At 42.4% G+C, this 27058-nt stretch overlaps 1 protein-coding gene across 5 annotated transcripts in view; it reads left to right on the top strand.

Annotated features, from left to right (window-relative positions):
* Window positions 1–27058, top strand: part of CNPY1 (canopy FGF signaling regulator 1) — a 202199-nt gene that overhangs the window by 37573 nt on the left and 137568 nt on the right. For 4 of the 5 annotated variants that reach the window (XM_088450370.1, XM_088450373.1, XM_088450371.1 and 1 more), the window contains exon 2: window positions 22806–22858. The exons of the other annotated variant lie outside the window; for it this stretch is intronic. In XM_088450370.1, the coding sequence (XP_088306496.1) occupies window positions 22806–22858 (53 nt within the window). The remainder of the gene's footprint in view (window positions 1–22805; window positions 22859–27058) is intronic. 5 annotated transcript variants of the gene reach the window in all.

Below are 27058 nucleotides of genomic sequence, written 5' to 3'. Positions count from 1 at the left end.
CCGGCACAACAACAAGTTGCCGGTGTACGGGTCTCGCACAAGAGACGAAGGGGGCGTCTCTGGTGGATGCTCTGTCCGTCCGGTGGACGTTCAGGTTCGCATACCTGTTCCCTCCAGTCTCCCTTCTTCCACGGGTAATCCGGAAATTCAAACAGGAAGGAGGGACGCTCCTGTTGATAGCTCCCGCGTGGCCCAGACGGCACTGGTTCTCAGACCTTCAGGGTCTGTCCGTGGACAGTCCTCTGCGGTTGCCGCTACGACCGGACCTTCTGTCTCAGGGTCCTTGTCTTCACCCGGACCTGACTCGGCTGTCTTTGGCGGCGTGGCTGTTGAGACGGCCATGCTGAGGTCCTGGGGGTTTTCCAGCTCTGTGGTGCGTACCATGTTACGAGCTCGGAAACCGTCTTCCGCGAGGATATACCATCGCGTGTGGCATACGTTCTTCCAGTGGTGTCGACCGAGAGGTTATGCACCGCGGGAGTTTCGTCTGTCTCGGATTCTCGCCTTCCTGCAAGCGGGACTAGATCATGGGCTTCGCCTTGCTTCTTTGAAGGTACCGGTTTCGGCCCTATCTGTCTGGTTTCACCGTAGGATTGCTACAATCCCGGATGTGCGCACCTTTATGCAAGGTGTTCTCCGTATTCAGCCGCCCTTTGTTCCACCTGTGGCGCCTTGGGATTTGGCTGTGGTCCTGAGGGCTTTCCAAGGACCGCCGTTTGAACCACTGGGCTCAGTGGATATTAAATGGCTAACAGCTAAGACTGTTTTCCTTCTGGCCGTTGCTTCAGCCAGACGTGTTTCTGAGTTAGGGGCTCTTTCTTGTAGACCCCCTTTCTTGGTTTTTCATGGGAACAGGGCAGTGCTCCGCACTCGGCCCGAGTTTCTTCCCAAAGTTGTTTCCCAGTTTCATGTTAACGAGGAAATAGTTGTTCCGGCCTTTAACTCACCGGGTCTTTCCGTGGGTGAGGCCTCTTTGGATGTTGTGCGGGCCTTAAGGACTTATGTTGACCGCACTTCTTTGTTTAGGAAGTCGGACGCTTTGTTGTCCTCTATGGCTTCTGTAAAAAGGGTTGGCCTGCTTCAAAGCAAACTTTGGCAGCCTGGATCCGTATGGCTATTTCTGAAGCTTATCTTCATGAAGGCCTACCGGTCCCTCCTTCTCTGAAGGCTCATTCCACTAGGTCTGTGGGTCCTTCGTGGGCAGCTCGACGTGGTGCCTCGGCAGTTCAGATCTGCAAGGCTGCTACGTGGTCTTCTGTCCATACCTTCGTGAGGTATTACAGGTTTGACACCTTCGCCTCTCAGGATGCTTCCTTCGGGCGGCGGATTCTCCTTTCTGCACAGGAGCGTCCCCACCCTTAAAGGATACTGCTTTGGGACATCCCCAAGGTATCCTGTGGATACCCTATGGACCCTGAAGTAGAAAATATGAGATATGGTAAGAACTTACCCTTGTTATCTCTATTTCTACGAAGTCCATAGGGTTCCACAGGACTCCCGCCCTGTCGCACCTGTGCTGCAGATGGGCTTTGCTCTGGTCACCGGTTTTCCGTCTCCCTCTGGTGAGAATGTGATTCTTGTATGTGTCCAGATCTTTGTTCTCTCTCTTCCTTCTCCTCCTCCGGCCTATGGCTTGGTAACTAACTGAGGTGCCTTGGCCCGGGGGCGGGGTATAGGAGGGGGACCTAGTGTATCCTGGGAGGCTGAAAGCTTAACTCTTTGGTGCCCTGCGACTGACGTCACACCTATACCCCAAGGTATCCTGTGGAACCCTATGGACTTCGTAGAAATAGAGATAACAAGGGTAAGTTCTTACCATATCTCATATTATTTACATCCATCCAACATTGTGTCCAATTACTCCAGGCAGCTCCCCTATGAAGGTTACTGCAACAGGCCCTAGAATACTGATGAGGTTATTGTGTGATGAAAGCTTTCATGCTGGTGACATCACCCACCAGTATCTAGACCATAGGCAAATACAGGTTGAGTCTCCCATATCCAAAATGCTTGGGACCAGGGGTATTTTGGATAATGGAATATATGCATACCATAATGAAATATCTTGGGAAAGGGACCCAAATCTAAACACAGAATGCATTTATGTTTCATATACAGTGTACACCTTATACACCCAGACTGCAGGTAATTTTATACAATATTTGCTGTAATTTTGTGGCTCAAACAAAGTTTGTGTATATACATGAAATTCATTTATGTTTCATATGCACCATATACACACAGCCTAAAGGTAATTTTATACAATATATTGAATTATTTTGTGCCTTAAATAAAGTTTGTGTACATTAAACCATCAAAAAGCAAAGTTTTCGCTGTCTCAGTCATGCTAAAAAAAAATTCTGTATTTCGGAATATTCCGTATTTCAGAATATATGGATATGGGAGACTCAACCTGTATCATGTTTTGTATATATTTTATTGGTGGGAATACAAGCACATAAACATTTAATGTTCTGTATAAGTCCCATAAATCAATATTAAAGAGATTTTACATTCCATGTGTTCCTGAAGGGTTTAAGAATCCAGAGTACAATCTGATCACGAGAACTGACACATAATCACTGACGTCCTGCTTTTTTCCATATGTCAATGTGATATCTCTGCTGTGGATCTCCGTGAAGAGCATTAAACATGTCTGCTGGGTAAAAGAATAAAAATAGAAAAACTTTAAACATGTCTAGAACACAAATATCACCCCCAAGGTTATATAGGAACCTGAGCCTGTCTCATAGTGAAACTGGAGCTTTCACTGTTCAGTTACATCTCATGTATTTCTTACCATAATTATCAGAATGAGGAGACATTAAGCAGTTCTTAGAGATGTGTCACTTCGTGGGCGGGATGCTGAAAAATGCGGTCAGAATCAGAGAATACAATTTTCTGAGGCTTGACCGCAATTGTATGCACCGCAATTACCGTGCTTTCTGGAGATGGCTTAGCCTAAAAGAAGCCTATCTTATTGGAGTTTTACCCGAAAGGGATCCAGTATAATCCCTCCCAATGTCCCCGTGGCTCAGGCATGCACTGGCCGATGGCTGCACATGCACAGATGTACTCCCGGGGGACTTTTGGGTCTTAAGCCCGGAAGTCCCCACACCGCAAAGGACTACTCTTATCGACAGAAGTGTCATTTGCTAAAATGTACATGCATACGGCGTTACTAAAGGCCGGTATGCATGCAGTCATTGGTGGGATGCTTGATGCATACTGCCCCCGTGTTTGAAGCTTTGTTTTATACTGACTGAGAGGCGCCTACAGATACAGAAATGTGATTTTAAAAACTGTAAACTGCCTTCCTAATCTATCAGAATGTTTTATGTAATATTAAGTAATGATCTTTCTCAGTGATCATCTGTAGCCAGTACGACTGTGTCACTGATACATGACCAAGGTAAACATGGAGAGAGAAACATGACGAGATAAATACAGAGAGAGAAACATGGAGTTCTCATGTCTGTCACCAGATCTCCAATAGAATTACATGTAATTCAGGCAACTAAGGGCCTGATTCAGAGCCGGACGCTCTGACAGAGCGCTCGCTCTGAATCAGGGCCGGCCTTCTGTTTTTTTTAGAGCGGCCTTGCCGCTTGCATGGGAACGCCTCCGTCTGGGCAGCCACGCCCCTGGCCCGCCCACCAAAGTGGGTGTGCTGTCACTCAACATCGACAGCATGCCCCCTTTGGTACGAGACCCGCAGCGACGGTTTGCCCGCATGTGCACTGGGCCACCATCGACCCGCTTGCGAGCGCATAGCGCTCGCGAACTGGTCTGAATCAGGCCCTAAGTACCTTAGAAATATCAAACTTCAGGTTAAGAGACAGAAAACTCCCAATAGATGAAATGATTAATAAATTACGCTAATTATGTGAGACGGATCCTACATCACAGTAAGCAGTTATATATGAGAGTGGAACATGATTTGTTGTTGAATTCAGTGGCATATCTGTAATAGGTGCAGTGCACACAGGCCCAGGGGTCACAGGGGACCCCATGCCGCACCCATGCTGTACCCATGAGAGATCCACCAGAGACAGTGTCAGAGTCTGTGTGGCACCCCCCTTAAAAGTCCCTTTGCTTTAAGGCCCTGATTCAGACCCGCTCGCTAGATGCTAGCGCTCGCTCCCAGCGTATGCAAATTCAGCTAAGTGACGTCAAGGCAGGCGATTGCAAGGCATAAGCACGCCCACTATGTCTTGGAGAGCGATCACTTTGTGTATGCAGACGCCCACCAGTCATTCATAACCAGCCACTTGCACACGTCATCTCTTGGGAGAGCATGAAAACATTGGTACATCGAGCACCATCGGATGTGCTCGCAGCAATTGAGGTTGACTATACCTGGCCGCAAGCACTGCGATCACCAGTGTGAAATACAACCAGGTGACGCGTACAATGACGCTGCCTGTTAATTATGCACGACTATTAAACGGCGTTGAAACACAGGCACGCCTACGTTCGCACCTCCACTCCCCTGTTTCTAATGGCCAACCCCTGTCTCCACCCACAAACGGCTTCTCCTGTCACTCACTCTGCTGGGCTGTCTATGCTGGGCGAGCGAGCGCTTCCTGATCTGTCGCAGTAGTTCGCGCGTGCGCATTGTGATGCATGCGCAGAATGCAAATGTAAGCCTGCTACAAGCGATAGCATCCTAGCGACCAGGTCTGAATTAGGTCCTAAGTGTGAATGCATATAGATGTTCCACTTCTGGTTTCCCTCCACTCTGTTCAGCAATAGAATAAATGGGATAAGACCAGATTAAAATATTTATGGATCCTGCATTGCCGCTAGTGGCCCTCTGAGCGGCCATTGTGATTAACATGGGGATGGATATATATTTTTTAATTCCATTCAAGCTATATTCTGTTCATGTTAAAGCGTAAGTTATACAGAACGTTGCTAAAGCATAGGGGCAATGCAGGCTAACCAGGCATAGTCATGCAGCTGTAGAAACAGGGCTGAATCTACAACACCCATTATTATGGTGGTAATTCATCTTTGATAAATAAGTGCCACTTTATTATAGTCACACCACACAATAGTAAAATAGACAATACACATTTTTAATGAAATAATGTCAGTTCTTTGTGACAGATTCTTTGTTATTGATTAGTGAAACAAGACAAGAATTCAGGATACATACAGTGGGGCAAAAAAGTATTTGGACAGCCACCGATTGTGCAAGTTGTTGCACTTTAAAAGATTAGAGAGGTCTGTAATTTCCATCATAGGTAATTTAACTGTGAGAGACAGAATCTGAACCAAAAATTCCGGAAATCAAATTGTATAATTTTTTTTTGAAACAATTTATTTGTATATTCTTGCGGAAAATAAATATTTGGACACCTACCAACCAGCAAGAATTCTGGCTTTCATAGACCTGTTACTTCTTCTTTAGGAAGCTCATCTATCCTACACTCGTTACCTGTATTAATGGCACCTGTTTGAACTGGTTAACCCTCAAACAGTCAGACTGCAATCTCTCCACCATGGCCAAGACCAGAGAACTGTCTAAAGACACCAGGGACAATATTGTAGACCTGCACAAGGCTGGGATGAGCTACTCGACAATAGGCAAGCAGCTTTGTTAGAAGAGATCAACTGTTGGCGCAATTATTAAAAAAATTGAAGAAATACAAGATCATTGACAATCTCCCTCGATCAGGGGCTCCATGCAAGATCTCACCTCATGGGGTATCAATGATCTTGAGAACGGTGAGGGATCAGCCCAGAACTACACTGGGGGGACCTGATCATTGACCTCAAAAGAGCTGGGACCACAGTCACAAAGGTTACCATTAGTTACACGCTACACCGTCATGGATTCAACTCCTGCAGCGCCCGAAAGGTCCCCCTGCTTAAGCCAGCACATGTCCTGGCCCATCTAACGTTTGCCCGTGACCACCTGGATGATCCAGAGGAGGATTGGGAGAATGTCAAGTGGTCAGATGAGACCAAAATAGAACTTTTTGGTATAAACTCCACACGCCATGTTTGGAGGGAGAAGAAAGATGAGTGGCATCCCAAACACACCATACCCACTGTGAAGCATGGGGGTGGAAATATAGGGGGTCATTCAGACCTGCTCGCAAGCGAGTCGATGTTCCCCCACTGCGCATGCGCACGGGTAGCTCTGTCGTGCGCATGCGCGAGACCCGGCGAGCGACGGGCTCTCCATCGCTCCGGGTCTCGCACCAAAGGGGGCGTGCTGTCGATGTTGATTGACAGCACGCCCCATTTGGTGGGCGTGCCTGCCAGACGGAGGCGTTCCCATGGGAACGCCTACCGTCTCAAGCCGGCCCCACTGACATCACTAGTGATGTCAGTGGGAGTGATTTTGGCTCTGATAGAGCCAAAATCACTCCAGGGCTTGCGGCAGCGAGACCCTACTGCAGGGTCTCCGGCTCAAGACCATCGCGACCATCATCATGGACGCTCGCTATAGCTGTGGGTGGTAACCCGCAGCTATGCGAGCGTCCATGAGGACACTCCAAAAAAAGGTAGGAGTGCCCTGATTCAGAGCGAGTGCTCTGGTCAGAGCGTTCAGCTCTGAATCAGGCCCATAATGCTTTGGGGATACTTTTCTGCAAAGGGGACAGGATGACTGATCCGTATTACGGAGAGGATGACTGGGGACATGTATCGTGACATTTTGGGGAAAAACCTCCTTCCCTCAGTAAGAGCATTAAAGATACAACGTGGCTGGGTCTTCCAGCATGACAATGACCCCAAACACACCGCCCGGGCAACTAAGGAGTGGCTCCGTAAGAAGCACTTCAAGGTCCTGGATTGGCCTAGCCAGTCTCCAGACCTCAACCCAATAGAAATTCTGGAGGGAGTTGAAAGTCCGTGTTGCCCGGCAACAGCCCCAAAACATGACACATCTAGAGAATATCTGCATTGAAGAGTGGGCCAAAATACCTGCTGCACTGTGTGCAAACCTGGTCAAGAACTACAGGAAAAGTTTGACCTCTGTAATTGCCAACCGAGGTTACTTTACAAAGTATTTGTTAAACTTTTTGATTGTCCAAATATTTATTTTCCACAAGAATATACAAATAAATTGTTTAAAAATCATACAATGTGATTTCCAGAATTTTTGGTTCTGATTCTGTCTCTCACAGTTGAAGTGTGCCAATGATGGAAATTACAGACCCCTCTCATCTTTTAAAGTGCAACAACTTGCGCAATCGGTGGCTGTCCAAATACATTTTTGTCCCACTGTACCTTTTAGTCGTGAGTCACTGTGGCAACAGATATTGTTCTAGTTAGAATAGTAGATGACAATTAGATATCAGAAGTTTTGGACGGAGTAGATTGAAGTATGGTCCCAGTTGGAGTAATATAGATATTGAAGATGTATATTTAGTTGTTGCAGAAGGTTATTGGTTCATTTGTGGATTTTCTAGGCTCTGCTGTTGTTGATGTTGTTAACTCACTTAAAATTGTAGGTACTACTTTTTATGCTGTTACAGCTCTTTAAGCCAGTTGGTTTTGTAGATTGAGATGTTAGTGAAGTTGTTGCTATAGACTCAGTTATTGCTGATGTACAGTAGACAGTTGTCGATATAGATTCAGTCATTGTTGCAGATGTACAGGAAGACCGTTGATATAGATTCAGTCATTGTTGCAGATGTACAGGAAGACCGTTGATATAGATTCAGTCATTGTTGCAGATGTGCAGTAGGCAGTTGTTGCTATAGATTGTCTTTGTTGCAGATGTACTGTAGACAAAGTTGTTGCTATAGACTATGCTATTGTTGCAGATGTACGGTAGGATAGTTGTTGATATAGACTTGTGCTACCCATCCACTAGGCGATTAAATTGAGCGATTGAACGACAACGATATTGTTCATTCGTTCATTAATCGTTTGCAAATCGTTAACTGAAATGTCTAAAACGACCAGCGATACGCACTCCCGCTGGTCGTTTTAGACCTCTATCATCGGGCAAACATACTGGACAACCTGACGATAACGTCAGGTTGAGCATGTTAGCAGAAGATTGAACGAGCAGTCGTTCAGTGTAGGAACATCAATGTAGGCACATCACAGACTGACAAACGACTGCGTGATTACAATGTCATAATCATGCAGTCTTTTGCCTATCTTCTAGTGGATGGGCAGCATTAGTCTTTGTTTCAGATGTACAGTAGACAGTTGCTAATATAGACTCTGTCATTGTTGATGTACTGTAGACTGTAATTATTGCAGATGTACAGTAGACACAGTTGTTGCTATAGACTCAGTTATTATTGTTGTTATTGGTTCAAATATTGTTTTTGAGTTAGTTGTTGCTAATGTTGACTGTTATGTATTGTAGACCCAGTTGTTGCTGATGATGTAAATTGGGCTGTAAATACCATAGGCTCACCTATTGTTGATTTTATAAGTTAATTTGTTGATGATGCTGTTGACTAAGATGTTAGACATGGTAGATTCAGGTATTGCTAATGTAAATAGGGTTGTTGATGTCAACTCTGTTGAAGTTGTTGACTCAGATTCAGTTGTTGTAGAAGTTATTGGTCCAGGTGTGGATTTTCTAGACTCTGCTGTTGATAATGTTAACTTAGTTCTTTATGTTGTACACTAAGCAGTTGTCTCAGTCATTATTGCTGTTGTTAGCTAAGTTATTCATGTAGTAGAATCACTGGTAGATATTTGCTCAGTTGTTGATAATATAGGGTCATATATTGTTTGTTTTATTCAGTTGTTGCTATTGACAGTTTTTTATATATTGTAGACTGTTGTTGTTGTTATAAATTGAGCTGTTGATGTCATAAGCTAACGTATTGTTGATTGTGTAAGTTCAGTTGTTGTGGATTTTATGGTCTGCTGTTACAGTAGATACACATTACACCTCCTTTATTCATGTATGACACACACCAGTGCCCCTTATACACAATGCCCACAGTAGTAGTGCCCCTTATACAATGCCCAAAGCGGTGGTGCCCCTTATGCAGTTCCGACAGTGATAGTGCCCCTTATGCAGAGCCCACAGTAGTGGTAGTGCCCCCAGGAGTGGTGCCCCTTATTCAGTGCCCCCTATGCAATGTCCCCATTAGTAATCCCCCTGTAATAGTGCCCCTTATGCAGTGTCCTAAGCAGTGATGCCCCTTATGCAATGCCCCCAGTAGTGGTAGTGCCACTTATGCAGTGCCCCCCCCTTATGCAGTGCTCCCAGTAGTGGTAGTGTCCCTTATGCAGAGCCCACAGTAGTGGTGCCCCTTATGCAGTGCCCCAGGAGTGGTTCCGCTTATGCAATGCCCCATTAGTAATCCTCCTGTAGTAGTGCCCTGAGTAATGCCCCCAGAAGTAGTACCCCAGTAGTAATGCCCACAATAGTGAAGCCACTAGCTTTCACAAAAAAAATCGAATGCTTACCTTAAGCCCCGCTCCCGCGTCCGCTGCCATCTGGTCCATTTGGCTGCTCCTCTCTGAACCATGGGAAAGATGTCATGACATCTCTCCCATAGTGCACTGCGGGAGCTGGATGTCGGAGCTCAGCAGCGAGCTCCAGCCTTCGGCGCTGCTGTGGTCCGCCTGGCTGCTCCTGCTTGTGGGGCGAGCCTGAGCTCAGGAGTGAGCTCCGGCTGTGCTTGCGCTGCGGGGAAGAAGCCGGGCACCCACTGGTGACAAAATCTCAGCGGGCGCCTGGCAAATGGAGCCTCCCTGCAGCGCTGGGATTAGGTGGGTCGGTGGAGGTGGAACTGGTTCCGCCTCCACATAGAACTGACGGAACGCAGTTCCGCCCCGTTCCGGGCCACTTTTTATATATTTATTTATATATATATATATATATACAAATTGATACAATGTACGGCACTCCTTGTTACTGGAGAATACTTAGCTGGGTGCCCACACAGGGTCAGGTAGATAGGGTATATCGTGGTGTGGCACCCCAAGCGTGTGACAAAACGTCACTCAGGCAGCGATAGTGGTGGTCAAGGTTTCAATGCCTATTTAATTTCACTGCATTTATATCCTGATGAAAATGCCATGACATTAAATAGGCATTGAAACGTTGACCACCACTATCGCTGCCTGAGTGACGTTTTTTCATACACTTGGAGTGCCACACCACGATATACCCTATATATATATATATATATATATATATATACCAAGAAGATTCCGGCACTCGTGGCGAAAAAACTGTGAAGAGCGTAGGTGCCATCCGTGGACCACCAGGTCCTGTATAATCAGCAAATAATGGCGGCACTCCACGACTAGATAATAAGCAAAAACAGCAGCTTTATTGCGTCAATCCGATGCAATAAAGCTGCTGTTTTTGCTTATTATCTAGTCGTGGAGTGCCGCCATTATTTGCTGAATATATATATATATATATAATGTGTGTGTGTGTGTGTGTGTGTATGTTTGGTGGGACGTGACATTTGGAATACCGCTTTCTTGCAGAGTGCTTATTTAAGCATACAGCAATATAAAGCAGCAACGTTGCAGGCAACTTAATGCCCTATCTCAAGCTTGATTGAGCTTGAGAAAGAGTTGTAAGTTGCTCTAACTATTTATATAAAAGTTGTAGGGTACACAACGGTGAATTACCTCTGGGGCTTGGTGTAGTCTCACCCATACTTGCCAACTCCTCCTGATTGTCAGGAAGACTCCCTGAAGAGTCTAGCAATCTCCCTGATTACACCTTACAAAAAATAAAACCGAGTTATAAACAATTTAATGGGATCATTAGTATAATTTCCCTGCATTGGTTATAGGGCACAATGATCCCTATGGCTACATGCATTGTCTGAAAAGTATCAGTGTATTTTCATCAGCAAGTAAATCTTACTAACTACTTTGGGTCTCATTTACATTTGGATGTAAATCAGGTTTATGACCCGCCTCTCAGATGTAGCAGTACACGCCCACTTTCCCGCTGTGCTCATAGGTGCTGCTTTCACAATCTCCCGGAAATGCTTTTTCAAAAGTAGGCAAGTATGGTCTCGCCACATCGGTCTCGGCGACAAACTTGCATCACAGAGATCTCCAGCCTCTTTTTCTACTACGCGTGTGCCACTCCCAAAATCACTTCCAATGCATTTCATCATCCATGAAATCTCTGTGATGTGAGTGCGGCGCTGTGACTACACCAAGCTTCAGCGATAAGTTATAGAAAACCTGAACAATATATCTTGATGTACTTAATTTTAACCTTTATTAAACTGCATATAAAAAAAAAACATTCTTCAGCATTGTGTGCCCCTAACTGTTTCTTTAGGAATCATTTGTGTGGCTAGCCATTGCTGCAGAAGCCAGAGGACAGAAAGTAGGCGATATTGCCAATATCTCCTGCTTTCCCCTGTGGTACATTTAAGGTATACTTTAATTCTGCCCTTAAATATGGTAAAAAGCAGTTTCTGCATATTTTAAGGGCAGAATTCATTACGAAATATTCCCATTAGTATTAATGAGTATAAAAGTTATATAATTAGTTATTAATTATGATAAGTTATTCATTTATTAAATTAGCCATATTTGTATGAGAGTATAATATTAATATTGGTAATAAAGCCCCCACGGTTTATCAGGAATACATTACAGCTCTTCTGTATGACGTTTCCCATCACTATGTTAGATCCTGGATCTCCTGGACTAACCACATTAAGGCTGAACATCGACTGAATACAATATAATTAGCATGTTTTGTGCTAAATCTAAACCTAGCCTATAGCAAATACAGCCCTCCCCTTCCCTAAACTGTTTCTGTACTGTTGTACATTTGAAATATTCTCGATAAAAAGACTTCAACATAAATAAATAAGGTAACTGTTATAACGAGCTGTTGTCTGGGCTTGATTAAAGGCCATCTGGCGCTGGGGCTAAAAATATTCAAGGGCCTATATTGAAAAGGGGAGGAGCTGTAACCAGTACTGTGTCGGTGTGGCCAGTGCCATGTAGTTGTGACCAGTGCGGAGAGGGTGTGGCCAGAGACACGTGGGTGTGTACACCTCCTACACTTTCAGCCTCAATGTCTCCCTAAATATACACATAAATAAAAAATTGTGACAAAACTAAAGAAAAAACTATTTTAATACTTTGTCTTATGTCCAACTCCGTGGCCATCTAGACAGCTGGTCATTATGCTGCCATAATGATGGGCCTATATTTATGTAGAGGTCTTAGAGATACATTATAAACTCCCAATCTATATGTTTATGGTAAATTGCATTAGTGTCCTTTTTGTTGTTAAATCAACAGCAACATTGTTTCATCAATATTTTTGTTTACTTTTGGTTTTTATATCTGAATAGTCAAAGCAGCCCATAACTATAACGTATTCCTTTTAACAGTGATCATAAAAAATATTTATATAATACTGTAAAAAAAAAATCCCATCATGTTATATTTTTGTTCTGGCACTCTGACAATTTGTACAACCAATGATTTTGTTTAATATATCACAGTATTGCCATTAATATCACCTATTCATTTATTGCATATCACCCCTTTCCAATTAGATGCTTTAGACTGGTATCCAATTAGCCCTGAAATTTGTCGGGGGAGAAAAACATGGATTTTTTTTCCCCATATCCTATTATTTTGGACAAAAAATAGGATATTTCTTCTTCGGTGTCCATAGGGATCCACCGAGATACCATGGGGATATTATGGTTGGAAGACCAGGCACAAAACAGATAAAGCTTTGGCTAACAGAATGCCCCTGGTCTTTCTCCATATATACCCCACCCCTAGCCATAGGACTTCAGTTTTGTTGTTTGGTTCGGCAGGATTCAGACGCACTGTTGTAACGGGACTGCTCAGGCAGTCCTACGCTTTTTATTGTTTTATTTTTAATTTTTTTGAGTTGGATGTATTAAGACGCATGTACTAAGATTCCATCTACCACCGCCGGGCTGCAACATCAGTGATTGTGCTGGTGATTTCGGTGGTCATGGCTGAGCTTAGCTAGTAGCGAGGCTGTGACCTGACTGCACTCTATTGATTCCTACCTATCTATACACTATAAATGTCGCTAAATAGCATTATAGGTCGCACAAGAAATAATTGCTTTCCAGACTTGGATTGTGGTTCCGAAGCACAAAAAGATATTATTCACTAAAAAGCAGATAGTTACACTCTGTGATCTAAATACAATTAGTGCAAAAGATTATACATAAACAAGATACAGTCATTACATTACGCAGGCTCTCTGGATCCAGATTTCCAGCTTTAAAGGTGAAGCCTCCGTCAACAGAATATGATGACTGACTAGCAGGTTCAGGGAGCTTGCATATAAACCCTTGCAGAGATAGGCAATACAATAGAACAAGTTGGCATAATCCCATAGGTTCTTCTTCCTGGTTCTCCTGTTACAATGCAGTTCATATGTCAGTTTGTATTGTAATAGTTCAGCCCCCAACAGCTTCTTTGTGTCCGTTTTAACTAATCAATAGACACTACATACAGAGATACATTGTAACCCTATAATTCATATCTTGCGAATGCCTGCTGCAATCTCCTTGCTGATGGAACCGGAAGTCTGCAAATAAAGAGTGGTTTAGAATAGCACCAAACACGGTCTGCTTATCATGCACTAAACCTGAGATCTTAAATACAATCGCTTCATTACATAATTAATAATGAATAAACCTTGAATATTAACCTTACTGCTAGGGAACCTTTTTATGTAAGTGTGCAATGTGTAAGTGTAAGAATATTGCGTAGTTTCGCTAATGTGTGGTGTTTTTGTGCTTTAATAAACATCGCAACTGTGCGCTGTGCGTCTTCTATATTTATATGTTTTATTTAATGTGTGTATGCATGTAAGTCTATGTGTGTGTGTTATGCAATTCAGTGTATTTATGATGGATTTAATATATATATTATCCCTTTCTAACATATTTTAAAACTACAGCACAAGGTGTTACAAGCAGTGAGGTTCACTTTCAAGCAGGGTGGAGACCCCCAGCTGACTGCCGTTGCCACTTCGTCTGATAGCTAATTCAAAGGTTTTCCTCTGCCTATTTAGAATACACTTGTCAGTATTTCTTAAGCAAACCTCCGACCATTGATACTAAATTCTCATTCAGACAAATTCAATTGTGCATATCAGTGTCTGGGTTATATTTCAATTGCCAAAGTCCATACTTGTCTGTATGCGGGGCTTCTCAATTTATATGTAAATCACTCACAGTATACTGGTGTATTTTTTTTTTTATTACTTTTCTCAGACATGTATACAGAAGCTGTTTCTCATTACTAACTAAACCCTGCATGACTATTGTGTCTGTCAGTGTGAGAGTGTTGTATATTATTCGCTATTTAGTGTTGTGCGAATGTGTATATACGTGCGCACACTGGGTGCGTGCGCACGCAATGGTGCGTCATGGATTGTACCAACGTAAATCGGACAGTGGACTACCAAATCGTCCCACAACAGTTGAATTGCGGTCGCATGCAATTATTTGACTTCGACAACCTGATGCTCCGAGATGTCAGGTAAGGCGACTCCTCGCTTACGGGAACCGAGCGTGGCAGTCCTTCTAGTGTCAGAGACGCACCAGAAGCCACTGCTGTAAGGACCAGGGATTGTCCGCATCCTTACATTACCAGCTGGGGCCCTATCGTCTGATGCCGGGGATCAGCAGCAGATGCAATCTGCTGCCACGAGGAAAGCGCACCCGGATGGCTAATGCAGCTTAGGGGAGGTAGGTGCTCCTCCGGCAGCTCCTCCCCTGACCCATACGCAGTTCTCATGAGGGTTACGTGCATCTGGGTTGCTCCGCCTACCCTCCACGTATATGAGATGCTCACGGTCCACGCAGTGCACCTGGTAGCTGTTGGTCTCAGGAGGGTCTGGGTCAGTATCCCTGTATACCTTTCCCTTGGTTAAGGTATATGTTGCTCTATGCCCTACCATTCCTTGGTGTTGCTGTAGTGGATTTAGAGCCAATTGTATTTATATTACATGTGCCTTGTATGTGACTGTTTGCTAGCTGCTGACTGATACTGTTTTTTTATTTATATCTGTCAGTTATAACTATCACTGTTATTTTCTTTCTGAAGTACTTCACATTCATTGAGATTTTGTGAAGGTTGTTACATAACTTTGTGATTTTGCCTTTACTTTGAGTATGTGAAAAGATAAAGGGAAACAGAAGGGAAGTCACCTATGCTGGTTTTATGTAAATCATGTAAGGCTTGTGTGTCCTCACAGGACATAAAGGAGGGTTTGTATGTTGACTGTTATAAAGTGTCACCTTACCAGTCCGGTTTACCTGTTGGATAAGAGCCATCTTGTAGTCACATTGCATTGTCACCTTTTATATATGCTAAGCGTAAAGGGAAACAGGAGTTTAGGCTGGTTTCATTTATCACTGCTATTGCTCCATTTGACCCTCGACTACCAGGATGGTAGCGGTTAAATTGTACTTCACATTTACTTGTAAAGACTGAGCTACCATCCCCCTCTCTCCTAATTAGTTGGATACGCTCAGTTGCAATTGATCATGGAAATGTCTGCTGAGGGGAGATTTGGGCTTTCTCTGAGTATACTTTTCTCCTATGATCAATGTATATAGCACTGGAATCCTACCAACTTTTGTGTTTGTATAAGTTGATTCGGTACCAACTTCTAAGTATATTTCTATGCATTGCACTTATATCCTATTAATGTGATATTTATATGCATTTAGATCCTACCAAACTTGTGTTTAGGTAGTTGATTTTAATGCCCTTTTGCAAATATATTATATGCATTTTATGTGACTTATGCTGACTGCTGAAAAAAAAAAAAGTTTTGGTTTTTCCTAAACCCCAACTACCTGGTGTATAAGAGGTTACAGAGTACTTCACATTTATTTTTATCTGTGAAAAGGGTCACATTGCATTGTTAACCCTACACTTGTTGAAGGGTACTTGCAAGTATTTCCCATGTCTCAGGACAAGGCTAAACATGAGACTGTTGTCCCTGTGCTGGTTTCATGTAAATCCTGGGCAGTTAGCCTCTCAGGATTTCATACAGGATGAACTGTAGTTTGAACAGTTCACCTCACCAGCACCTGTTCAGGGGTCACCTTGAATGTCCTCTTGGTGTCAGGTTATGATGCAGTTAGTGGACCGTCTATCAGCTCCCACACTGCCTCACACTTTGGATTACCCACAGTGATTACAGCCTGCTATGTTTCCTCTTCCCATATATGGTTTCTGGATGGAGAGTTATGTCCACTCAGTTCAGCATCTGTTGTTTAGCATCTACCTATCTGCAGATGTTACAAATGTATAAGGCATCAGCTGCCTAAGCATATAGATGGACTGCACCATTCTTTCAGTCTACCCTGCTTTCAGATTCTGATTTATCATTTGAGGAAGCAGAGGATACACCGTTTTCTCTCTCTGTGCCTATCTTGGAGAGGAGGAGCACCATTTAAGTGAATATTCTTTTCTAGCAGGGGTGGTTATTCAATTCTCATTATAGAGTACCGGCTCCTAAATTCTGATAAACCAGGTGTTCAGCACCAGAAGGTGATTTAGGCTGGATTCCCTCAATCTGAACAGCTCACTGAGTTTATGGGGGAAGCATGTAACACTCCAGGTAGACTGTTCCAGATTCCAAAAACACTAGTGTCTTTTTACACTTTCCCATAGGGAGAGTGCATTAGGTTGGAAATCCACCTCTCTACTGGGGATTCTTACATGACACCTTCCTAAAGGGTTACTCCCCAGGAGGTTGTTTGCACAACTCCCGGTTCCTTTAGCTAACAAGAAAGGAGTTATTACTCGGATATGTTCTTGATTCAGAGGCTAAATGGGTATCGTGCTATTCTGAATCTGAAATCTCTCAACAGGTTCATCCATGTGCCCAAGTTCCATATGGAGACCCTACGGTCAATTATGCTGGCAATGGAACCTGGGGATTTCATGGTTCCCTGGACATACAGGAGGCATATCTGCATGTACCTATTGCACTATCCACCAAGGGCTTCTGAGTTTTGCTGTTTGTCAGCAACATTACTATTGCCCTTTGGTTTGTCCACAGCCCCTTGGGTGTTTACCAAGATAATGGTCATAACTGCTCATTTCATTGAAAGTCTACGGAGGTTTTACAACATCATCTCCAGCTGACCACTGCCTATGTACAGGAGCAGGGCTGGATAATCAATTGGAAAAGGTCTTCCCTTTCTCCAATAAGATGGTACATCTGGGGGCGCTACTGTATTCCCTGGCACAAAGGATCTTTCTACCAGTGGACAGGTTTTCGGCTCTACAATTGCGGATGTGCAAATTGCTCCGAAATCAGAGGGTATCCATTCACTCAGCAATACAGGTCCTGGGGTCCATGGTATCCACCTTCAACATGGTGGAACATGCCCAGTTGCATTCAAAGCCTCTACAAAGATTGATTCTCTCCAGGAGGAACGGACAGCATCATCTTAGAAGGTCTCAGAGGATTATTCTCATTCCAGAGGTTCATCACTCCCTCCTGTGGTGGCTGAGAAAGGATCATTTAAACAAAGGGTGCAAGTTCTAGGGAAGATGAACTAATCAAGAAAATCATCTGCCAATAAACATTCTGGAACTGCGAGCAGTGGCCCTGATTCAGAGCCGGACGCTTTGACAGAGCGCTCGCTCTGAATCAGGGTTGGGCATTTTTTTTTTAGGACGGCCTCTTGGCCGCTCGCATAGCTGTGGGTGACCATCCACAGCTATTGCGAGTGGCCAGGATGATGGTCGCGATGGTCAAGACCATCGGGCTTGCGATGAGACCCTTGTTAGGGTCTTGTGGCCAAAAGCCCCTGAGAGATTTCGGCTCTAACAGAGCCGGAATCTCTCCATTGACATCACTTGTGATGTCAGTGGGGCCAGCCCCAAACGGTAGGCGTTCTCATGGGAACACTTCCGATTGGGCAGCCACCCCCCGGCCCACCCACCAAAGGGGGCGTGCTGTCACTCAACATCGATAGCACGCCCCTTTGGTGCGAGACCCGGAGCGACGGATTGCCCGTCGCTATCTGGGTCTCGCGCATGCACACGACAGAGCCGGCTCCATTGTGCGCATGCGCTCTGGGCCAACATCGACCCGGTTGCGAGCACTCAGTGCACAGAGCACTGATGAAGGCACAGGACCTGCTCCTGGGCAGGCCGGTCCAGATCCAGTCCAACTATCAGGGAGGCACAAAAGTTATGCAGACATGGAAGTGACAAAGGTTCTGATTTGGGCAGAACATCATCTACCGGCCATCTTGGAAATAGTCATACCGGGAGTGCTAAATTGGGAAGCAGACTTCCTAAGTCGCTAGGACTTAAATGCTGGAGAGTGGTGTCTCCATCCGGGAGTGTTTCAGCTCCTGGTAAACAAATGGGGTCTGCCAGAGATAGATCTCATGGCATCACGCCACAACCACAAGGTCCCCAGGTACGGGGCCATGTCCAGAGACCCATCAGCAGCCTTCGTGGATGCACTGGCAGTAAGATGGGACTTCAAGTTGGCATATCTCTTTCCCCCAATTTCCCTGCTACCAAGAGTTTTCAGGAAATTCAAGCAGGAAGGCTGAGTGGTAATACTGGTGGCTCCGGCTTGACCCAGACGTCATTGGTTCACCAACATACAGAATCTGTCGGTAGACAGTCCATATCCTTTCCTCTATGGCAGGATCTGCTAACGCAGGATCCCTGCCAACATCTGGACTTTCCCCCTTCTGATTTTTACAGTGTGGCCCTTGACCTTCCATCTTAAAAGTGAAGGGATTTTCCAGTTCTGTAATTCAAATGATGCTTTGAGCACGGAAGCCTGCTTCTGCCCGCATCTGTTAAAGAATTTGGCAATCTTTTGGTCAATGGTGTTCTCATAAGGAATATGATCCTAGGGTGTTCAGGACTTCCAGGATACTGGCTTTTCTGCAGGCAGGGTTAGACAATGGTCTCTGCCTGGTCACTTTGAAAGTGCAGGTTTCTGCACTGTCTGGGTCCAGAAGAAGATTGCTTCATTACCAGATGTTAGAATTTTTTTCCAAGGAGTTCTGCGAGTTCAGCCTCCTTTTGTTCCACCGGTAGCACCGTGGGATTTGTCTTTGGTTCTTAAGGGGTTGAGAACACAAAGGGATACATACATCTGTATACATCACATATGTTCATATGAAAAACCCCATAGTTATTACTCCAAGATTGTATTCTAATTGGGGGTGCTGCCAACTTACAAAAATAAGTTTTCAAATTGCATAAGAAGAGAAAGCGTTTGTTTTTTTAATGGCGTACAGGAGTCTGTCTTATTAATATAAAAAATGAAATCTTTATTAGATATGCATTAAAAAAAAATTTCCTATGGATCATATTCAACGAAATAAAGGTTTAAAAATAAGTTGAAGAGTAATTGTGTAATGAATTACTGTGAAAAGTTGTAATAAAATCAAACCATTTCCTCACCGTGTGTTTTCATTATTTGTTTTATCTTTTATTATAAAGAAAAATTCATCCATACCATGTTGGAATCGTTCTGCTCCTTATTGTAGCTCCAAATTTAATAACCAAGGTGTAAAGAGGCCAAAGAGGGTTAATTCACCTTCGATTAACATATATCATTTATTATTAATATAGGTATTAGATATTCAACCAGATGAAGGGGACACCCTCCTATCTAATACCATCACACACATATACTTATTATTGTAAATCAGTTAATTTATTCTCATGAAGATGCGAGAATATCCTTGGTGGTATAAGGTCTTATTTCACCCTTTTGTTATTTATAATTCTTTATATCCATGATTCGTCCAGATCTGTGTTTGCTAGTCCTCATCAAATTGGTGTGTTATCCCCTATTAAATTTTATACAATGTTTACAACATATATTCCTTATACTCTATCTATTAGCTTTATTACACCTTCCTAATAAGGTAAATGTAAATCACTCCATATCTGAGTTAGGTATATAGGTGTATAATGTATAGTGGACAGCAAAAGTGATCTCTAACATAGTTTCTTATTAGGGGTACCAGTTTATATATCGACCCCTTGCTGGGTGAAGACTGTATATTCTTAATTAATAGCACATATTAACCAACAGTTTTGCAATATGATTCATCATCGGAGGCATCACAATTTCTAATATGCAATTGAAATTGGTGGATAGACTTTATGATCCCCCATATTTGGGACTCAGCATTGAATGTTGTATATATAATATATCTTGTTCATATACAATCTCCCCAGCTGTCCCATATTAGTATATTGATTTAGTCTCCACCTCAGTTTAAACCAAATGGGTTTGTTTTGGGGTTTTTTAGAAAACAGTGTTTGTTTTTATTATGCTTTGATTACAGGCACAACGCTGTGACTGATATTATTCCACATTCTTGTTGCTTGTGGTCTTTATCTGGGTAAGGTGAACCAATGCAGTAAATCACACACACAACAAAGATATAGGGAGGATGAACCAGATAAGACAGGTGCTAAATCTGCCTTGCATCAAGCTGACTTCTCCCCCATCAATCCCATAGGGCAGGAAAAAAAACACAGCTAACATTCTCAATCTTAAAGAGTAAACAACAACACATAAAACAGGCAATACACAGAGAAGCACCTCATGGTTTAATCTCCATGTTTACATTTGTATTTCAATTCAAAACCTTCAGTCCTATTGAGATACGTGCTAGAAAGATAGACTTGTGGTGTCACATGTATCATCTTATGAATGGTGGACGAGCAAAAAAAAGCGCAACTGAAAAAAGTTAACCCCAATGTATTTCCAATTATTTAACAACTATTGACTGCTCAAGCATCTTCAGCTAGTGTAGAAAGATTTTTTTCTTCTTTCAGTTTAGTTCATTCAAAGCCTCGAAACAGACTTGGAACTGAAAATGTTTAATGCCAGTGACATTTCCAGTTCTAATGCTTAACTCCTTTTTTTGTGTTTGTGTGTTTTTCTGAAAAGTGCTTTTGCATGTTTTAATTATGTTTAGTCTAAAATTGGTTTTATTGAAAGATGTCAAATAAATCATATCAAACCCTAATAACTTTGGTTTGTTAATGTTAGAGAGCATTACAACGTGATTGATCAATGTTTCTGATACATAGCAAGGTTCATTTTTTTTTTCGTTTAAACATTAATGCAAAAAAACTGGTTTAAACCAAAAAACTAGGGTTTTTCTTTTTTAAAAACCTGTTTTTTTTCCATCCCTGGTCTCCACTGTTCTCAAAACATGCACATATACTGTATGAAATTATCAGGTTATTATAGATGGTTTATGTAAAATCTCTCCTGATGTTTTAATAATAGAAATTCATAGCTGCCATTGGTAAAATTATCAGCGCATACATATAAATACAGTCATAAACCTCAGAAAGTTTGTGAATGATACATGGATTTTTTCAATCCATTATGTTTCAGTCTCATTGCAATTTCACATGTTGCAAGTACATATTTTTAAACCATGTTGCCAGTCACGGCTAGTTGAGTATATTTTGATACAAGTGTTCTCTCATATTGCCGTGTCCTGTTACAGAGCAGGTCTCATGTTGTGACCAGATTCTTTATAGTTATTAGGTTAAGATCACAACATCATTCTTTTTACAAACACACACAAGGCACACACCGTGGGCTTACCGACCCGCGTTTTGCTGTTAGCTTTTTCAAGGCAAGCCGATTGTTACCACTGCCCTAAACTTTATTCATATATACGGACCAATTGGGTCATGTCTTCCGGTCACGTGACGTCCGGGACCAATCAGGCGTTTGTTTACAACCTCACTAGGAGCTCTAGTGAGGTGTACAGTCTCTGGGATCACAGGCAGAAGGTGTGTCCCTTTCAGCCAATTTGCAGTCAATCATAACCATACGTCTGTGTTAGAATAAACCATGTAAGTATTATAATAATATGAATCGGAGATAGACGGAATATTTCCTCACTTTTATGTAGGCATCTTTATCTCCCAATGCCATAGGAGGTATTCCCATAATAGAGTTCACTATGGAAATGCTTGCAAACCGCTACCTATGTTGTTTATACTGTATGGAGCTCTTGCAAATTCACATTATATATATATATATATATATATATATATAATCATGTAATCTCCATTATTATTATGAAGATATGTTAGATGAATGATTAGTATAATTACATTTTAAACTGTTCTATGTCATATCCTAGATCATTCCTTGGATTTATCATACAGGGTGAAGAATCTTTGTTTTTGTGAAAAAAAATTTTTTCCAATATGTTAGTGTGACCATGAGTGCTGTTGATTAATATCAATGATTCTATTGATATTAAATATGTTAAATCAGAGTGATTAATTGTGAAAAAAAAGGGTGAGGGTATTTACTAAAATATGTGTAATCTACGTTTGTGTGTTTCCATATTATGGAGTCAAAAACATATTAATTGTAAGGTATGTAAATGTATTTTCATGTATGTGATAACCAAAAGAGGAAAATGTGATTTAGTGTATGAAAAAAAAATCTATACATGCAATAAGGTGAAATAAATTTATTTTAGAGAATGTAAAATCTACAGTGAGTATGGGGTAATCCATACCGAAATAATTATGTAAGAGTTTTTTTATATTTATTGTCATTTGTATTTAATAATAAATCATGAGTAATTCCATAAGATTGTAAATTTATTATAGGACTCTTAATTTAAATTTGTCTCCAGATGTTGGTTATAGTATTAGGGGTCCTACAACCTAGATAATTTATCATATATGTTGTTTACAATTCTAATTCTCCTTATTAATCAGATATTATTTAAAGATTTTTTAATAGTAATTTTAGTATATATAACTTTTGTTTTAATCCCTTAATTTAATCCTCCTATGTTCATATTTAGGTTATATTTCAAGATTCCAGGAACTCTGTTCATCAGAGCCCACTTCAAGACCGGTAAGTATATCTCTATATGCTTTAGTATGTTTTAATTCCCATTCTAGTGTGACGTATAAGGCAATCCGCTAGAGTTGGTATCCTTATTTTACAAAAAGTTGTTTCATATTAATATATATCATTTACCTATGTTTCACCAGGAGTTTTCACCAGGTTCTAAAAGATTTCAACAAATGTTCAAAATATTCATCATATCTCAGAGGAATGGGGTATAGGTATTGTTTTCGTTCATGCCCTTAGGGTATAGGCTATCCATTAGGAAGATCATTTTCGCTTCTTTCTTCAGGAGTTCATCATCAAGGTTCCCCCCGCCCGAATCCCCATCTGAATATGTTTCATTTACAAATGCCTTTTAAGGCGTTGGGATTACTATGATGATATTTATAGAAATGCCTGGCTACTGTTGTAAGAGGTTTTAACTTGGCCAGATTTTGACTGACATTACGGATTGTTCCAACATATTCCAGAACCCTTATCTTCAGGGGTCTTGATGTCTTGGCCCACATATCTCTTGCCACAGGGGCATTCAAGTTGGTAAATTGTCCCTACTGTGTTACATGTTATATATTTTTGAATCATCCACTCTTTGTTATATTTGTCATAAAACCATTTTTTGGGGGTCACTGTCACTTACACTGTCCACATCCGTATGAACCTTTTTATTGTATAATGGCTTTTTGGTCGTAGTCAGATGACTATGTAATAGCCTATCATTTAAATTACTGGATTTTCTCCAACTAGTATGTATTTTTGCTGGTAGAATTGTAGCTAAATCATTGTCAGTTTACAAAACTGACCAATGCTTCTGAAGGATGTTGTTCATTTCTCTCCAATGTACGTTGAAGGTTCCAACAAACCTAATTGTTTCTTCCTCCTGTTGTTTTGCTTTTGGTTTCAGTATTACTTCTTTTGGATATTGTGCAGTCTCCTTGATTCTTTTTTTTAATTAATTTGTTACTATACCCCCTAATTTTGAGTCTATCACTCAGTTGTTTTTGTATGATTTTGAATGACTCTGGGGTAGAACAGATCCTTTTGGTCCTCAATAATTCGCCCTTTGGGATTGCACGGATGGTAGCGGGTAAATGAGAGCTGGTTGAATGTAGTCTACAGTATGTAGCCGTACTCTTCCGGAACATGTCAGTGGTGATCTGGCCTTCTTCACCAATCCGTATTGTCAGGTCCAAGAAGTTGATTTCACTCTGACTCATGACATATGTCAATCTTAAATTGAGGTCGTTGGTGTTTTGAATTGAGATAAATTCCTCAAATTTCGCTTGGTCACCTTTCCATAGTATTAGGTTGTCATCAATGTAACGAAGGTACATCAAGATGTTTTCAGTGTACCTATCATAACATTCCTTGAAGACCACCTTTTTCTCCCACGACCCCAGGTAGAGGTTGGGATAAGTGGGGCAAATACTTCCTGAATATGGAGCTGTCAAGTGAGTTCAATTAATTTTTGACCACCCTATTAAACTTTGTACTAACTAAGAATTATTTTGTTTGTAACGAACGCCACTTCCTCCAGGTAAGAGGGACGGCAATGGGGACAACATGTCCCCATTATATATACAACATTGAATGCTGAGTCCCAAATAAGGTGGATCATAAAGTCTATCCAGAAATTTCAATTGCACATAAGAAATTATGATGCCTCCGATGATGACTCATATTGCAAAACTGTTGGTTAATATGCGCTATTAAGAACATACAGTCTTAACCCAGCAAGGGATCGATATATAAATTGGTACCCCTAATAATAAACTATGTTAGAGATCACTTTTGGGGTAAATTGACTAAGATTCGAGTTTGACCTGACAACCTCGACCTAGCCTTCACTCCCGATCACAGATTGGGGTTTGATTCACACTGGGTCTTGGGGTATCAGGGATTCCCACTTACCGTCAGTGACAGCCTGTCACTGATTCCGCCCACTGCGCAGTGGGTGTGTAACAATGCTGCCACCACCAAACTCTTTCAATCAGCATTTGGAACCGCTTCTGCTGCGTATGTGTCGACTAGCTGCTGCCACACCTCTTGATTGGTGACAGGTGATTCCTCCTGATCCCTCGCAATGGACAAGGTTCTGGACAGTAGCTGGCAGAGGGCTTGAGCTTTGGAGACGCTTGGCTTAATCCGGAACAGCAGGAGAACGGAATAGCGTTTTGCGCATTTCTGTTGGTCACAGGATGCAGATGCAGTTGAATAGGCAAAGGTGTTTCTTGCTCATGGTCTTTAAAAAGACACACCCCTCAGCTTTAAGGGGTACAGTATACAGAAATATTAACAGCAGTCTTGATCTTTAAAAGATATACAAGGATGTACACATACAGGGCTCACAAGCCCTTTTTTTTATGCCACTCCAATACACATTACTACAGGGGGTAAGTCCGTCCTGGATTCCTTTTAGCCAATCATGCTAGCACACCAAACCTAAACAAAAAAACATCTTAAATTTCAGAGAAATTAACTAAATTTCCTCGTTACCACCCAAAAACATTTGGCTTTCCTAAAACACACAAACTTAGAAAAGGCTGTCTCTCAAACGGTAAATATAATGCAAATTTCTATTGCATTAGTCCTTTCAATGGTCTATGACTAAAACCAGTTGTGGCTTATTAACAATCATAACACCTTCTGAGTTTGTAGGAAGTTCCATCCAAAAGGGGCTTCTTTAAAACAATCAAATTGTCTTTCCCAAACTTGCTGGGTATTGTACCCAGAGACACACCGGAGCCTTCTGCAGTGCTTTTCAATGAAAGTGCCGTAAACAAAGGGTTTGGCCACTACGTTAGGATAATTAACACATCACTAGGAGGTGAGAATGTCTCAAAAGCCATTTGTTTTTAAAAGTTGCAGCCTTCTAAAACAAAATAACTTATACATTCCTTACAAGTGCATAGGGTATACATTTAAAAGTACATTTCCACAACTGCGTAGATCACATTGAATCAGGGGCGTATCTACCCATTGGCCAGGATGGCATTCGCCAGGGGCGCCAGCCAAGAAGGGGCGCTGCCCGGCGATGCCATCCATGGCCAGGAGGTATAAACACATACTAGTTGTTGTACCTGGTGTCGGAGTGTGCCCTTGGGCAGTGCGTTGCCCGGAGACTCACACAACAGCAGGCAGGAGCCACTGTTCTCGGCACCTGTGTCAGGCACTGCGCTACAGTGAAGGAATTCAAAAGAAACTACAGCTCCCAGCACCCCTTGCTGCCAGGAGCTCTCGGCAGCAAGGGCTGATGGGAGCTGTAGTTTCTTTTGAGTTTGATATCTGTAGTGCGGGCCAGTAACAGTGTATGTTCTAAAGGTCCTTTTAAAAATGGTGCCGCGGCATGAGGGTTAAGCCCTTCAGTGCTGTGGTAGCCGTTTTAATCACGTGTGGTAGGGCTCTGGCCACAGGTTATGATGACAATCTCAGGTGAGTTTAGGCATGTTTTTCATCTCGCAAATTTACTAAAGACAGACTCTGGTGAGTTTGGGAGAGATTCCTTTATTCTCACACTTAAAACTTGGGTGAGATCAACTCACCAAGAATCGAGATTACAATCTCAGGTGAGATTGTAGCAAACTCGCAGAGCTGCGAGTTTGGCAGAAACATAAACAGATCAGTGTGATTTGTGTATGTTTCTGCATGTGTACTTAATTTAAAGTGTTTATACTTTTAAAAAATGACGTAGGGTCCCCCCCAAAAGCATAACCAGCCCCGGACTGGTCAGCCAGTCCTGGTTCCAAAAATTACGGGGAACAAAACGAGTAGGGTTCCACCATAATTTCGGAACCAGCACCTGTCTGCAGGGCCAGTGCTGGTTTTAAATATATGGGGGGAAAAATTGCTTTGGGGTCCCTCTATATTTAAAACCAGCACCGGACCCAAGCCGACCGGGGTGTAATGCCTAATACCGGGTTTCCATTGCCAAAGCATTCGCCCCCCAAGCTGGTCAGGCCAAGCCGGGGATCTCAGGGGAGATGGGGACCTCCCCTGAGATCCCCGGCTTGGTCTGAGCGGCTTGGGGTGCGAATGCTTTGACCATGGAGACTTGGTAATGGGGTCTCCTGGCTGTGGGATTACACCCTAGTCAGTTTGGGTCCGTTGCTAGTTTTAAATATAGGGGGACCCCTACGCATTTTTTCCCCCCATATATTTAAAACCAGCACTGGCCCTGCAGCCAGGTGCTAGTTCCTAAATTACGGT

The sequence above is a fragment of the Taudactylus pleione genome, unplaced genomic scaffold (genome assembly GCF_031769625.1).
Source record: "Taudactylus pleione unplaced genomic scaffold, aTauple2 ptg000517l, whole genome shotgun sequence".
NCBI classification, from domain to species: Eukaryota; Metazoa; Chordata; class Amphibia; order Anura; family Myobatrachidae; genus Taudactylus; species Taudactylus pleione.
The sequence above is the reverse complement of the archived record's forward strand: the minus strand, read 5'-3'. Positions and strand labels throughout refer to the sequence as shown.